The sequence below is a fragment of the Sciurus carolinensis genome, chromosome 14, assembly GCF_902686445.1.
Source record: "Sciurus carolinensis chromosome 14, mSciCar1.2, whole genome shotgun sequence".
NCBI classification, from domain to species: domain Eukaryota; kingdom Metazoa; phylum Chordata; class Mammalia; order Rodentia; family Sciuridae; genus Sciurus; species Sciurus carolinensis.
This window is the reverse complement of record NC_062226.1, coordinates 55106711-55120729: the sequence shown is the minus strand read 5'-3', so window position 1 is coordinate 55120729 and position 14019 is coordinate 55106711. Positions and strand designations below refer to the sequence as shown.

The 14019-nt window shown below is 35.1% G+C and overlaps 1 protein-coding gene across 4 annotated transcripts in view; it reads right to left on the bottom strand.

Moving 5' to 3' along the window:
• Psip1 (PC4 and SRSF1 interacting protein 1) overlaps positions 1-14019 on the bottom strand; it is a 45928-nt gene that overhangs the window by 16847 nt on the left and 15062 nt on the right. For all 4 annotated transcript variants that reach the window (XM_047525802.1, XM_047525805.1, XM_047525804.1 and 1 more), the window contains exons 4-6: positions 9986-10124; positions 7100-7204; positions 6304-6366 (exon numbers count right to left, since the gene is read on the bottom strand). In XM_047525802.1, the coding sequence (XP_047381758.1) occupies positions 6304-6366; positions 7100-7204; positions 9986-10124 (307 nt within the window). The remainder of the gene's footprint in view (positions 1-6303; positions 6367-7099; positions 7205-9985; positions 10125-14019) is intronic.

Below are 14019 nucleotides of genomic sequence, written 5' to 3'. Positions count from 1 at the left end.
TGCTATAACTCACACTTTTTTTCCCTAAGTCTGTAACTTTTGTTAATATTCAAAAAGTGTTATTGGTACATTATAATTATACATAATAGTGAGCACATACTATATTTTTGAACTGAGACTGATATCTGATGTTTTCCCCTTGGGGTTATTCTTAAGTTCCATAAACAGGAATCTTAGTGAACTATAATACACTCTGATAAATTCTGGTATTAATTCTCCTGAGAAAGAATGGAACCAAATAAGAATCAGTATTACTAATATTACAGTAGAATAAAGATTAAAAATGCAAATCGGAAAGGAAATGCAAACATGTAGCAGTTGCTACTGATCATAATGGCAAAGGAAGGAAAGAAACTGGAGGAAAGAGCAAACAGAAGAATGGAAGAACCATTGAAGAGCTAGCTGCTTTCCCACTATTTAGAATTTAGTGTTAACTATGTTAACTACATGAATAAAAATAAAAGCAAGAAAGCATTCAAAATATGCACAATCTGGGACTGGGGAGATATCTCAGTTGGTAGAGTGCTTGCCTTGCAAGCACAAGACCCTGGGTTCGATCCCCAGCACCGCAAAAAAAAAAAAAAAAAAAAAAAAAGCACAATCCAATCTTTTTAATAAAAAGGCAGTTTTGGCCTTTTAATCAATGATCTATATGATTTGCAAACATGCCCAGTATGATAAGCATGGTGAAAAATTCACAAGTTATCCATGAGCATCAATAATAATACTTTATGAAAGTACTGGTATGAATATTGGCAATAAATAATGTATAAATCTCTTTACTTGGCAAATTCACTCCTGAGAATTTATCCAATTCTTTTTTGCTGGTTTTAAAACATTATTATTGCTTTTACAATTCAAACATAATAGTGCACAGTCAAGATAAAGGTTGATTGAGAATCCAAGATTACATGAGAGCTCTTTCCTATTGATGAGTTGAGAGGGCAGTTAAAATTCAGTTCAAATCGACCAGTTATTCAGAGGAAAAAAAAAAAAAAAACCTGACTTTTGGAACTAAATCAAGATAGCAAGTAAGAATTACCGGTGTAATGGATTATTTTCAGTAAAACCAATGAGTTCATCAATAACATAATAAAAATATTTTAACACTAAAGCCAACTCTACTGTAGACATGGATTCATGACTATTATAGCGAAATCATTTCTCATGAAAACAGAAAATATTTTATATAGAAAAAGGACTATTTATAACATACATATATTTCAATTTTTAAATGTGAATATTTTGACTAGATTCATGTCCACATACTGTACTTAATCTCACTGAGACCTCAAACCCTTTCACTTATTTTTCTCCCTATTGATTACCCTGCTTTCTAGCTATACTACCTTCTCTTGAGCTATCCCACACACAAAATCATCAATGGAATACTATTCACGTGCTTTCTCAAGCTCTCTGCATCCTTGTTTTGTAGCAACTGTCTCACAAAAATTCCATGATATGACGCTATTATCTGTATAATATACATATTATACAAGTCTACATTCTGTGTTTGGTTATTACCAAGCTGCTGAGCCTGATGGGAGCAGGGGGATAATATATAAACATGCATTCACTTTGAGCAATCTCAGTTGTGATCTCAAAGCCACTCATTGATCCTTTATCCTGCCTTTTCTCTCAGGCCCGAATAGCTAGCATAAACTTGTAATCCATTCTTTCTCCCTTCTACTATATCTAATATTTTGCTTTAAGAACTGGGTCTGGTTGATTGAGCCAGTAAGAAGGAATTCCCTTGATTTCCAAATCTCCTCTAGAATTTTTATAGCTATAAAGAGGCCTACCTCTTCCTTCTTAGGTCAATTCCTTCAAATGTGTCCTCCCTTCTCTCTCATCAGTATGTACTTAATGTTCCACATCTTCAATCTTTTCTAATTTTGCAAAAATGTTAAGGCATCTACAGTACTTTTTCATTTTCAATACTTTACCTTACCTATGCAAATCCCTGCTGAATTAATTGCTACATTACTTTTTCATTTGCTTCAGAGATTTCAAAACTACTTTGTATCTTTGTGACTAAACATTTTATTCTCAGGCTGCGGATGTATCTTAGAGGTAGAGTACTTGCCTAGAGTACATGAGGCCCTGGGTTCCACTCCCAGAATCACAAAAATAAATAAATATTTTATTCTCCAACTCGCTTTATCTGGTTCCTGTCCTTGTCATTCATCTATGTGAAACGAAGTACCTTGAGGGAGCCTAACTGGACCCTCTGTCATTCTTGTCATTCTTGAAATCCTCCTCTCCCTTGTTTGGCATCATACCCTCTCTTACATTTCTCCTGACAGTCATAATTTTGTAGAGCTACCTTCCTTCTTTGCCATTATATTCCCTCAGAATTCCAGTTTTTGCAATATGTCCCAGTAAATATTTTCCCTTAACCTCATATATTTCATTATCTTTCATATCATCAACTGCATCTTTTCTTTTCCCACTTTGGTGCCAGAATAAAATGTAAATTCACCACAATTTCCAAAGGCGCTTTCATTTCTTCTCTCTACGCATCTGATCCCAAACCAGCATTCTCTGCCTTCTGGGTATTTAGTCACCCAAGCAAACATGTGGAAGTCATTCTAGATTCTGCCTGACTCTTTACCATCCACTTAACCTCCTAAAGTGCTTTTATATTGCACCTCTCACCTACGTTATTAAAAAGAACCCATAAGGTCCTTGATCCTCCCAATCTCATGCCAACTTTTTAGAACCTCCTTTCATAACCTAGTCAGTTATCAAGTCACTGCTGTAATTTCCCACCTTACCCTCTTGCTCCACATGTTTATAAGCATCACGATAGATATCACAGGTTCCATTCCAGATCACAATAAAGTGAGTCACAAAGATTACCTTTTCCCAGCACATATAAAAATTATGATTACACCATACTATAAGCTATTCTATTAAGTGTATAATAACATGATATCAGGCTGGGTTGTAGCTCAGTGGTAAAGTGCTTGCCTAGCATGTGTGAGACGCTGGGTTTGATTCTCAGCACCACATATAAACAAACACATAAAATAAAGGTCCATCAGCAAAAAAAGAAAATTTATATCTAAAAAATACTTTACTTGCTGGGGATGTAGCTCAGTGGTAGAGCACATGCCTAGCATTTATGAGGTGCTGGGTTCAATGGCCAGCACCATGGGTGAAAAAAATTATTGCTTAAAAATGCTAACCATCATTTCAGGCTTCAGTGAGTTATAGTCTTTTGGTGGGTAGAGGGCCTTACCTTACCTTGATGTAGATTACTGACTAACCAGCATGGTGGTTGCTGAAGGATGGTGCGACTCTGGCAGTTTCTTAAAATAAGAGAACAATGAAGTTTTGCCCCATTGACTCATTCTTCTTTTCACAAAAGATTTCTTTGTAGCATGTGATAATGTTTGATAGCATTTTACCAACAGAACATCTTTAAAAAGTGGAGTCGGTTCTCAAATTCTGCTGCCTTATCAACTGAGTTTATGTAAAAACTCAATTCTTTGTTGCCATATCAACAATGTTTACAGCATCTTTGCCTGGAGTAGATTCCACCCCAAGAAACCACTTTCTTTGTTTATCCAAAGGGTTACAGAGCAAATGTTGTGGTAGAACACTTGAACACAACATTATTCTCCATCTCCATACATCTCCATCAGAGCTCTTCAGTGACTAGGTGCATTACTAATAAGCAGTAATATTTTGAAAGAAATCTTTTTTGTGATCAGTAGGTCTCAACAATGAGCTTAAAATACTCAGTATACCAACTGTATCATCATCCAGGCTTTTTTGTTACATTTCCAAAGCATAAGCAGAGTAGATGTAGTAATTTTTAAGGACCCTAGGATTTTCAGAATGGTAAATGAAAAGCACTGGCTTCAACTTTAAGTCACCAGCTGCTGGACCCTAATAAGAAACAATCTTTCTTTTGAGGCCTTCATGGCAGACATTAACTTCTCTCTAGCTCTAGGTTCTAGATGGCATCCTCTTCCAATGCAAGACTGTTGCCTCTACATTGAAAAATCTTGTTCAGTGTAGCCATCTTCATATAATTATCTTGGCTAGATCTTCTGCACTTTCTACATCAGCTCCTGCTGCTTTGACTTGCACTTTCACATTAGAGATGGCTTCTTTACATAAACGTCATGAACAAATATCTGCTAGCTTCAATCTGTACTTTTATAGCTTCTTCACCTCTCAGCCTTGAACTGAAGATATACAGGACCCTTGCTCTAGATTAGGTTTTGGCTTACACCAGTGTTGCAGCTGGCTTGATCTTTTCAGACCACTAAAAATTCCTCCATTTCAGGAATAAGTCTGTTTCATGTTCTTCTTGCACTTAATGGAGTAACAGTTTTGATTTCCTCTGAGAACTTTTCCTTTCAATTTATAAGTTGATCTACTAGTCTGAAAGGCCAAGCTTCAACCTATCCTACTCACTCTTCTTTACTAAAGTTAATGCTTTTTTAGCTTCTGATTTAAATTGAGAGGAGTGTGACTCTTGCTCTCACTTGAATACCAAGAGGCCATCATAGGGTTATTAACTGGTCTGATTTCAATATTATGGCACAAGGAATAGGGAGGTCCATCGGAGAGGGAGAGAGAACAGGAACAGTGAGGACACACCTAACATTTATATATATTAAGTTCTCTATCTCATATGCCCCAAAACAGAATAATAACGTCAAAGATCATTAATCACAGGGGCTGGGGTTGTAACTCAGTGGTAGAGCACTTGCCTAGCATGTGTGAGGCACTGGGTTTGATCCTCAGCACCACATAAAAATAAATAAACTATTGTGTCCATCTATAACTAAAAAAAATACATATATTTTTAAAAAGATCATTAATCATAGATCACCATAATAGTTAACATATTAAAGTTTGAAATACAGTGAGAATTATCAAACTGTGACAAGAGACACACAGAGCACATGTTCCCAGGAAAATGCAAAGACTTGTACAACAAAGTGGCTACAAATCTTTAATTTATAAAAAATAGTTTGCATTGCAAAGTGAAATGAAGCAAAGTAAAATGAAGTATGTCTGTTTTCTGTCTTGATAAAAATGTGAATTCAACAAAAACAGAGACCTGTTTCCTTACTCACTGCTCAATTCTGTGCCTGGATCAGTAAAGCTGTACTGAAATTTTGAATGAATTTTTTAGTGAACTGGGTTTGCCATCCCAACTGAACCCTCATCATTAATGAAGAAGGCATCTAAGCTGGGCACAATGGTGCATGCCTGTAATCCCAGCAGCTCGGGAAGTTGAGGCAGGAGGATCCAAAGTTCAAAGTCAGCCTCAACAAAAGGGCAGCACTAAGCAAAACCTTGTATCTAAATAAATACAATACAGGGTAGGGGATGTGTTTCAGGGGTTGAGTGCCCCTGAGTTCACTCCCCGGCACCACCCCCTCAACAAAAAAACGGGGAGGCATCTAAAATTTACAAGATTCAATGACTTCCCTTCACTTAAGTTTCAGTTCTTCAGGAAAATACTAGGGGTTTTGTATCTGCTTCCATCCAACTTTAAAGTATGGTAATATTGAAATGCAATATTATACTCAAACATGCTGAAAATGACATTTTATCTATGTGCCTATGTACACGATTCAACAACTTGTCTCAATATCCTTCTCCCCACTTCACCTGCCTGACAAAATTATGCCTACCTTTTAAAATCTTATCACAACCCCTCCCATGCACATATCAAAGAATAGAAAGCTATTAATAATTGTTTTCATATTTTACTTCCTTATAAGATACTAAACTCTTGATTTTCTATCTTTGCTATATATATATATGAGACATAAATAGGAGACAAAAAGGTGTGACCAAAACTTTAAAGAAAACTCATAATTAAAAGCCTACCCAGATACCTATATCCCTACAATGTCACTCAAACTCAATTTACACAACATTGTGACACAATAACAACACAACGATGAACACTTACATAGCACATACCAGTATTTTGGGACCAAGATTTACTATAAACATTTTATATGCATTAAATCATTTAATCCTTTTAGCAACACTATGAGAATATATTACTATCCACCTATCAAATTTTACACAGAAAACAAAAACAGAGTTATGAAAACTGGTGCATTTTTTCCCCTTTTTCAACTTACCTTAAGGATACCAGAGCTACATCACGAAGAAAAAGTTTTGCTCACAACATAACCTACCCTTTAAAAAATTAAAGGTTTAGAGTAAAAGGTTAAGTTCTAATAAGGTTTCATAATTTCTTTTCTTTCTCAATCCAAATAAAATAAAGTTTTTAAAGATACTTATGGTTAGTGAAATTACCTTTCTCTTTCTCCCCCTTCTGGCAGCTTTTGGAGTAGTTATATCAATTGCTTTAGTCACATCCTTAAAAAAAGATAAAGCAGATGAAACTGAATAAATCAGGACAAAACTGAAAGGAAACCTTCTTAAAGTCCCAAACATGTTTCAGCAAAAGTACTAAAAAAGTTTGTTTTGCTTCTCTGACCCTTGATATTATAAACATTAAAAGTCTTAACACTAAATTGAAAGTAACAGGCAGCATCTTCCCCAGGGGAACAGGAATACTATTTCCACCATCAACTCATGTTATTAAAAAAAAGTCACACTTGCTTGTACACCAGAAGTTTGTCTATTTAAATTCATAAAGCCACTTTTTCTATAGCAGAATTCTATTCAGGATGTTAGGGCTATGAATTTTAAAATGTGGCTTAGAATTTGAAAGTCATTTAACAATCATTTCATGAACCCTAGAAGGGCTAAATGAGCATTCCCAGATAATCACAGAAGTGGAAATCAACCTAAGTATTAAAGAATTCAATTTAATTGTCTGTCTAGAACATCCATTCACCCCACAATCCTCCACTTTAAAAAATATTCCTAACAAATACTAATCTACTCTATAGTTGGACATTTTTTGCACATGAAAATAGCCTCAAATAAAAACACCGGTTCATCATAAAGAAAATACTGTATAAAATACTTATCCTTGGAAACAAACCTTAAATATGCTCTCATTCATTTTTTTAAACAACCCATTTTACAATTTCTGCCTTGCTACACAAAAGTGGTTAAGAGTGCAAGAGAAATGAAAACATACCTCATTGCTGGCTTTTTCTTCATGATCAGTATCTTCCTTTGAAACACTAGTTTCTTTTTCTTCAATTTCAACATCAGATGATGTATTTGATTGTTTAGTTGATGCCTGTGCAAAATAAACACTATTAATTTCACAAAACAAAATTTAACAACTTAAAAATTTACTGCTTTGTTTTAGGATACGATTTAAAAACTATTTCAAATGCTACTATTGGCGCGGTGCTGGGGATCAAACCCAGGGCCTTGTGCTTGCGAGGTGAGCACTCTACCAACTGAGCTATCTCCCCAGCCCGATAATTCTTTTGTTTAAAGAAAAAAGGCAGGGGGAGAATCACGTGTGGTGGTGCATGCCTATAATACCAGCTGTTTTAGGAGGCTGAGGCAGGAGGATCATGAGTTCAAAGCCAGCCTCAGCAACCTGGTCTAAATAAAATATATTAAAAAAGGGCTGGGGATGTGTTCAGTGATTAAGTGCCTATGAATTCAAACCCAGACACCAAAAATAAAAATTAAAAAAATGAAAGGAATGCTGATAATGCACAAAATTATTTGTTGTTGATGTTGTTTTTGGTACTGAGGACTGAACCTAGGGATGCTTTACTACTAAGTCACATCCCCAGTTCTTTCTATTTTTTAATTTTGAAATAGGGTCTTACTAAGCTAAGGCTTGTTAAATTGCTGAGGCTGGCCTTGAACTTGCAATCCTCCTGTCTCAGCTTCCCAAATTGATGGGATTATAGATATATGCCTTCACACCCAGTACAAAGTTATTAACAAGATGATGTAAAAATGTCCTGAACTCTTCATAATACTATAGAAAAATATAAAACTCAAGATGGCCAATTTTATTTTTTTGTATATGTCTGGACATCAGTTTTCCATGAGCCCTGTGCCACTCAGGATGTGTCTGTGCCTAGGAATCAATGAGTGCATCAAATCAGCACAGTCATCCTTTCAGTAGAAAGTTACTTGGTTTCATTCACAAAATCTACCTACTCTTATTGCAATATAGAAAATTATAGATCTACATGGTAAAAACTACCTGGAGATTGGGTTGATAGGAAAAGAGGATAGAATAAACTAGGTGGACAAATGGAGGAAAAGAGACCACGAAAGTGCAATCACAAGAAAGATGATCCAAGAGAAATTACAAAACATTTCACAGAACAATTTTGTCTATTTGGACAAATATACTCTCATTACAGTCGAGGTAATTATGATGGGCTGGATGGTTATTCAATCATTCAACAAACACTTGGTGAATATCTACTCTTACCACACAGTAACAGTGCTGGGCACACAGGAAACAATTCCTTTATTCATAGAGCTAGTAAAAGTCTGTGGCAATTACAAACAACTATAAAAGTATTATGATATGCTATGATGAGTACCATGACAAATAAGTACTAGGTGATAATAAAGGCACATAAGATCATCTAATGCAGCCTTGGAACATCAATAATTTCAATACCCCCAGATAGAATACCTGGAAAGTTCTCAAAGGCTTAAAAAAAAAAAACAAGTTTACTCATACTCTTCCCAGTTTTTGGTACCTTAGGTCTTAATAAAATGAACTAATAAAGAACCATCTCAGTATTTTCACATGACCTCCTCTTACAACTCTTTTGTCCTAGTATAAAACCTGGTTTGTTTGTGCCAAGCACAGTAGTGCACGCCTGTAATCCCAGCAACTTTGGAGGCTAAGGCAAAGTTCAAGGTTACCCTCACAACTTAGTGAGGTCCTAAGCAATTTATCAAGATCCTGTCTTAAAATAAAAAATAAAAAGGGCTGGGGGCGGGGGGGCTGGGGAGATAGCTCAGTCGGTAGAGTGCTTGCCTTATAAGCACAAGACCCTGGGTTCAATCCACAGCACCACAAAAAAAAAGAAAGGGCTGGAGGGATCATGGTAACACACCCGTAGGGGTTAAAGCCCCAATACCAAAAAAAAAAAGAAACCAAAAACAAAGAAACAAAAACACCCAGGTTTGTTTATTTTAAATAATTTAAGAGTTCTGAGCCATCCATATGAGAATATTTACATAATTCAAGAGTGCTACTGGCAATACAGAAAAACATTTTTTTAGATAACATCAATACTAGAACAGAAAAAGTAATTTCTGTTGTATAAGAAAAATGACCAAAAAAAAAAAAAAGAAAAATGACATAAATTGGGTAAAAGCAAACTACTCCATGAAAATTTATGTCACAGACAAGTTAACAAAAACTCTGGACAATGAGGGATGGGGAGGGGATGGGGGGAAGGAAAGATAACAGAATGAGACAAACATCCTCACCCTATGTACATGTATGATTACGCAAATGGTAGGACTCTACTTCGCGTACAACCAGAAACGATAGTTGCACCCCATTTGTGTACAATGAATGAAAATTTTAAAAAAAGGTGGGGGGCAAAAAAACCCCTCTGGACAAATAATATAGAAAAGGAGGCATAAGGCTGCTCTTCTAGACATCAATAATTTGCATATTACTGTAAGTTCTTTAGTCACACACATAAACCCATGTGAGGTTCGTATTCTGACACAATTTGTGGATTTAGAAATTAAAGAGAATAAGAAAACTCAAGCACACACCAAGTTTAAAACCCCAAATTTAAAAGTACAAATGGCATTAATTTCAACAATGTATTAAATAAACTCTCACTCAGGAATTAACTGATAATTTCTCAGTTTCTGAGATCTCTTTGGCCATGCAATTAAAAATTTCAACAATTCATTACACATTTTAAGTCAAGGTTCAGCCTCATAAATAAGGACAATTTAATCTGAAATTCACAGGGCTTTTAAACTGCATTTATTTTCTCATAGACAGGACTGTGGTTATTTCCCACGATTGAATAAATACTAAATTTTATGTAATATGACTCACCTGTTGACTTGAAAATTTCACTTTTGGATTGTTATCTATTTCCCATAAACCTTCATTAAAACCTTTTCGTTTATTTGGTTTGCCATATTTTTCCTTATTTTCTGAGTAAGGAAATATATCCTTTGGTCCTAAAAAAGCACTGAAACAAAAGAGAAGGATGTGAATGCAAAGCAACCTCAATTAAATGTTATTAAACAGCACTATCCTATGATGCACTTTAAATATGTAAACTAAAAAGTAGACAATGATCATTTTAAATCCTAGTGATTTCACTTTATTTAGAACAATATCACCAGGGTATGAGAAAGCTCCGATAAAGTGCTATTCCAACAATCTTAAAGTTCTTTAGGTTCTCCTTGCTTACAGAACAATAAATGTTCTGTGATTTAATTACAAAGACTTTTTAAATTTTTTTGTAGTGCTGAAAAATGAACCCAGGGCCTCACTGATGCTAGGTAAGTGCTCTACCACTGGGCTACACTCCCAGCCCTCAAGTACTTAGATTCAATAAAAACCTCCCAAATCTACAATCCTATTAGGAAAAAGGGGCGGGGGGGAAACCACCGAAGTTGCACAAAAATGCAAATGTACTTATCACCACTGAACTATATACACTTTAAAGTGGTTAGTACATACATAACACTAATGTATGTTTCAAAGTAACTAGAAGAGATTTCAAACTGTCTCAAAAAAACACAATATCTGAGGTGATAGGTGATGGATATGCTATGTACCCCAATTTAACTCACTGCATATATACATATGTATTCATATACACACATATATACAGACACAGATATTCATATCTCAAATACTTATAACTCCAACTTTCACACTGTATCCCATAAACATGCACAATTGTGTTAACAGAAGCCTGGTTAAAACAGTAAATTTTGCTGTCTTCTACAAGAGAAAAAAACAAACCTATGCTGGGCATAGTGACATATGCCTGTAATCCCAGTGACTCAGGAGGCTGAAGCAAGAGGATCACAAATTCAAAGCCTCTTTCAGAAATTCACTGAGGCCCTAATCAATTTAGCAAGACACTGTCTCAAAATAAAAAATAAAAGGGCTGGGGATGTGGCTCAATGGTAATGTATCCTAGGTTCAATCCCTGACACCAAAGAATAATAATAATAAATGAACAAGGCTAGGGATGTAGCTCAGTGGTTAGGGACCTCTTGGTTCAATTTCCCAGTACAAAGATAAATAAATAAAAGAAAAACACAAGCACACAAAAAACTTAAGTCACAATACCATTAATCAAACCTTTAACTGCACTCCAAATACAAATTCATTGACAAAATTTGATACATAACCCAATTTGTGAACACTGAATTACAGTGAACTAATGCTCCTAAAGGATACACAAGGTACAATTCCTGTAGTCACAGTTTCATAACCCTATCAACACATAACTTTGTTTTATGTGTGCTCCTGTTTAAAAATACTTACAAAAATATACACTGAACTCAGCCAGCAACTTATATAACATGTGCTTTCTCCATAAGGTAAAACATAATCTTCCTGCACTTAATTGATGCTTGTTATCTGTGGATTATTTGTGAATTTGTCTACTCACTAAAATTTATTTGTAATCCCAAATTACTTATTATAGTCTTTGAGGTCATTCAGTCATAAACAAAATAGAAAAACGTTTGTCACCTGATGCAAACATTCCTAAGATTGAATAATACTTGTTTCAGTTTTCTTACTCTGAATAATATCATTTTTACAGTCTACACAGTGCCATAGGTTTTTGCATTTCTGCTTTTTTGTGGTCATTTTGCTTTTTCAACTAGCCCTGAAACATAGTGTTAAAATTGCTTCACGTTGTTGTTTTTGTGTATTTAAGTATCATCTCTAAGATCCTTTATATCTCTCCTTCCTATATAAATTCTTTAGAAAGAGTCAATTCTAAGCCAGGCACAGTGGCCCATGCCTGTAATTCCAACTACCTGGGGGGCTGAGGTAGGAGAACTGGGCACCCTGGTTCAAATCCTAGCCCAAAAAATAAGTCTTGTCAGTTCTATAAAGGTAGACATTATGTATGAGTTATTTTCACGATGATGGTGGACATACCTATACTTGAGCTTTTTGTTTTTTCTCTCGTGCTGGGGAATGAATCCAGAGCCTCATGCATGCTAAGCAAGCACTCTACTGTGGGTGTGATACACCCACAACCCTTTTTACTTTGAAATAGGATCTTACTGAGTTGCCCAGGTTGGCCTTTAACCTGTGATCCTTCTGCCTCGGCCTTCAGAGTTGCTGGAATTACAGGCATGTACCACTGCACCAAGCTTCATATATGTACTTTCCAAAACAGGAAAATGAAATTGACACTAATTTCCTCTAAAATGTGCTAAGATTTAAAATTATTATAGTTAGATGTACATCACAAATTTTTTATCTGCTGACATCCTATAAGAATTAGAGACCTAATGAATACGTACAGGAAAACTGTAAGATTTTAAAGTAAAATTTTGATTAAAAGAAGGCTTAGAGGGCTGTGGTTGGCTTAGTGGTAGAGCATTGCCTAGTGTGTGTGAGGTACTGGGTTCAATTCTCAGCACCATGTAAAAATACATGAACAAAATAAAGATCTATCAATATCTAAAAAAATTTTAAAAAAAAAGGAGAACTCTATAATTAGGGCACATAAAATCTTTATTACTTAAATTCTGTAATTCACAAAATATTCAAAACATTTTAACTGCACATCCCAATTTCAAAATATCACATATTACTATGCTAGGATTAAGGCACGGCAATAATTTTATTTGTGAAGAAATTTAATTCAAATTTCAGCTGAAATCATCTTTTCATCAAGATACTCAGCTTTTACAGGCATCATTCCTGCCCATTACCTCAAAATAGGAAATGTAACACAGTTAAAAGAGTGCAACATGCCTACTACATAATCAATTTCAAATTCAAAGTTGAATTGCCACAAAAATTTATTTCTAGTTAAAACAAACTTGTTCAACAAATTTTCCCTCTTGAAACTTCAAAAGACAATGGTACAGAAAGTATTTTAAAGGTACAGACTCATAAGGTCAAATGAGACAAAAACTCTAGAAGCTAAAAGAGAAAAATTGGATCGTAGCCAACAATGTAGATAAAAAGTCCCACAGTACCCCCATTTATAGTTCCATATTAATATCAAAACTGATGGCAAAAGGAACTGCAAGAAAAGAAAAAAAAACCTCAAAAATTTTTATTACAGAAAAATGTTTAAAATCCTCCAACATGGAATGTTTTTAGGTAAGACTCTATATCTAAAAGCCATTGAAAAAAAGACTGATCTACCACAATGATATTCAAGTATATAAGGGTTTAAAATAAATATTTTTTACCTGGATTATCCATCTTCATCTGAAAAGGTAGGCTCCTTTGTTTTGTGCGGTAGGTACTAGGCATTAAACCCAGGGCCCTGCACATACTAGGCAAGTGTTCTGCCACTGAGCTATACCCCAGCCCTTTTCATCTTACTTTGAGATGGGGGTCTCACTAAGCTGCCCAGGCTGGCCTTGAACATGCAATCCCCTCCTGTCTCAGTCTCAGGCCTTAGTCTCCCAAGTGGCAAAAATTAATAACAACAGGCAGTCTACTCTGCATGACAGTGTGAGATCAAAAAACAAGCACTCTAGATAATCTTAATCAACAGGAAAAATTAAAATTGTTACATATTTAAAAATTAGCATGACACTAAATACTATTACTGACAAGTTATAAATTGGTAAGGAAATAAAATAGTAAACCCAATATTATTTTGTACAGTGTAACTCAAAACATTAGGAACACTGAGATTAAAATGTGCCCTTTTGTTTTGTTTAAAAAAAAAAAAAAAAATCAAGAATAAGTTGATCAGTGCTTCTTTTAATGACTTCTATGGAGTAAGCATACTTTGTACACTGTGGTGAATCCCCATACTCCTTTTTAAGTTTAGATCCTCTTCCAACATTTTATCCTTCAACACTGTGAAGTATGTTTAATGTTTTTGTTGGTGTTACTTCCTCTAGGACCTCTTTATA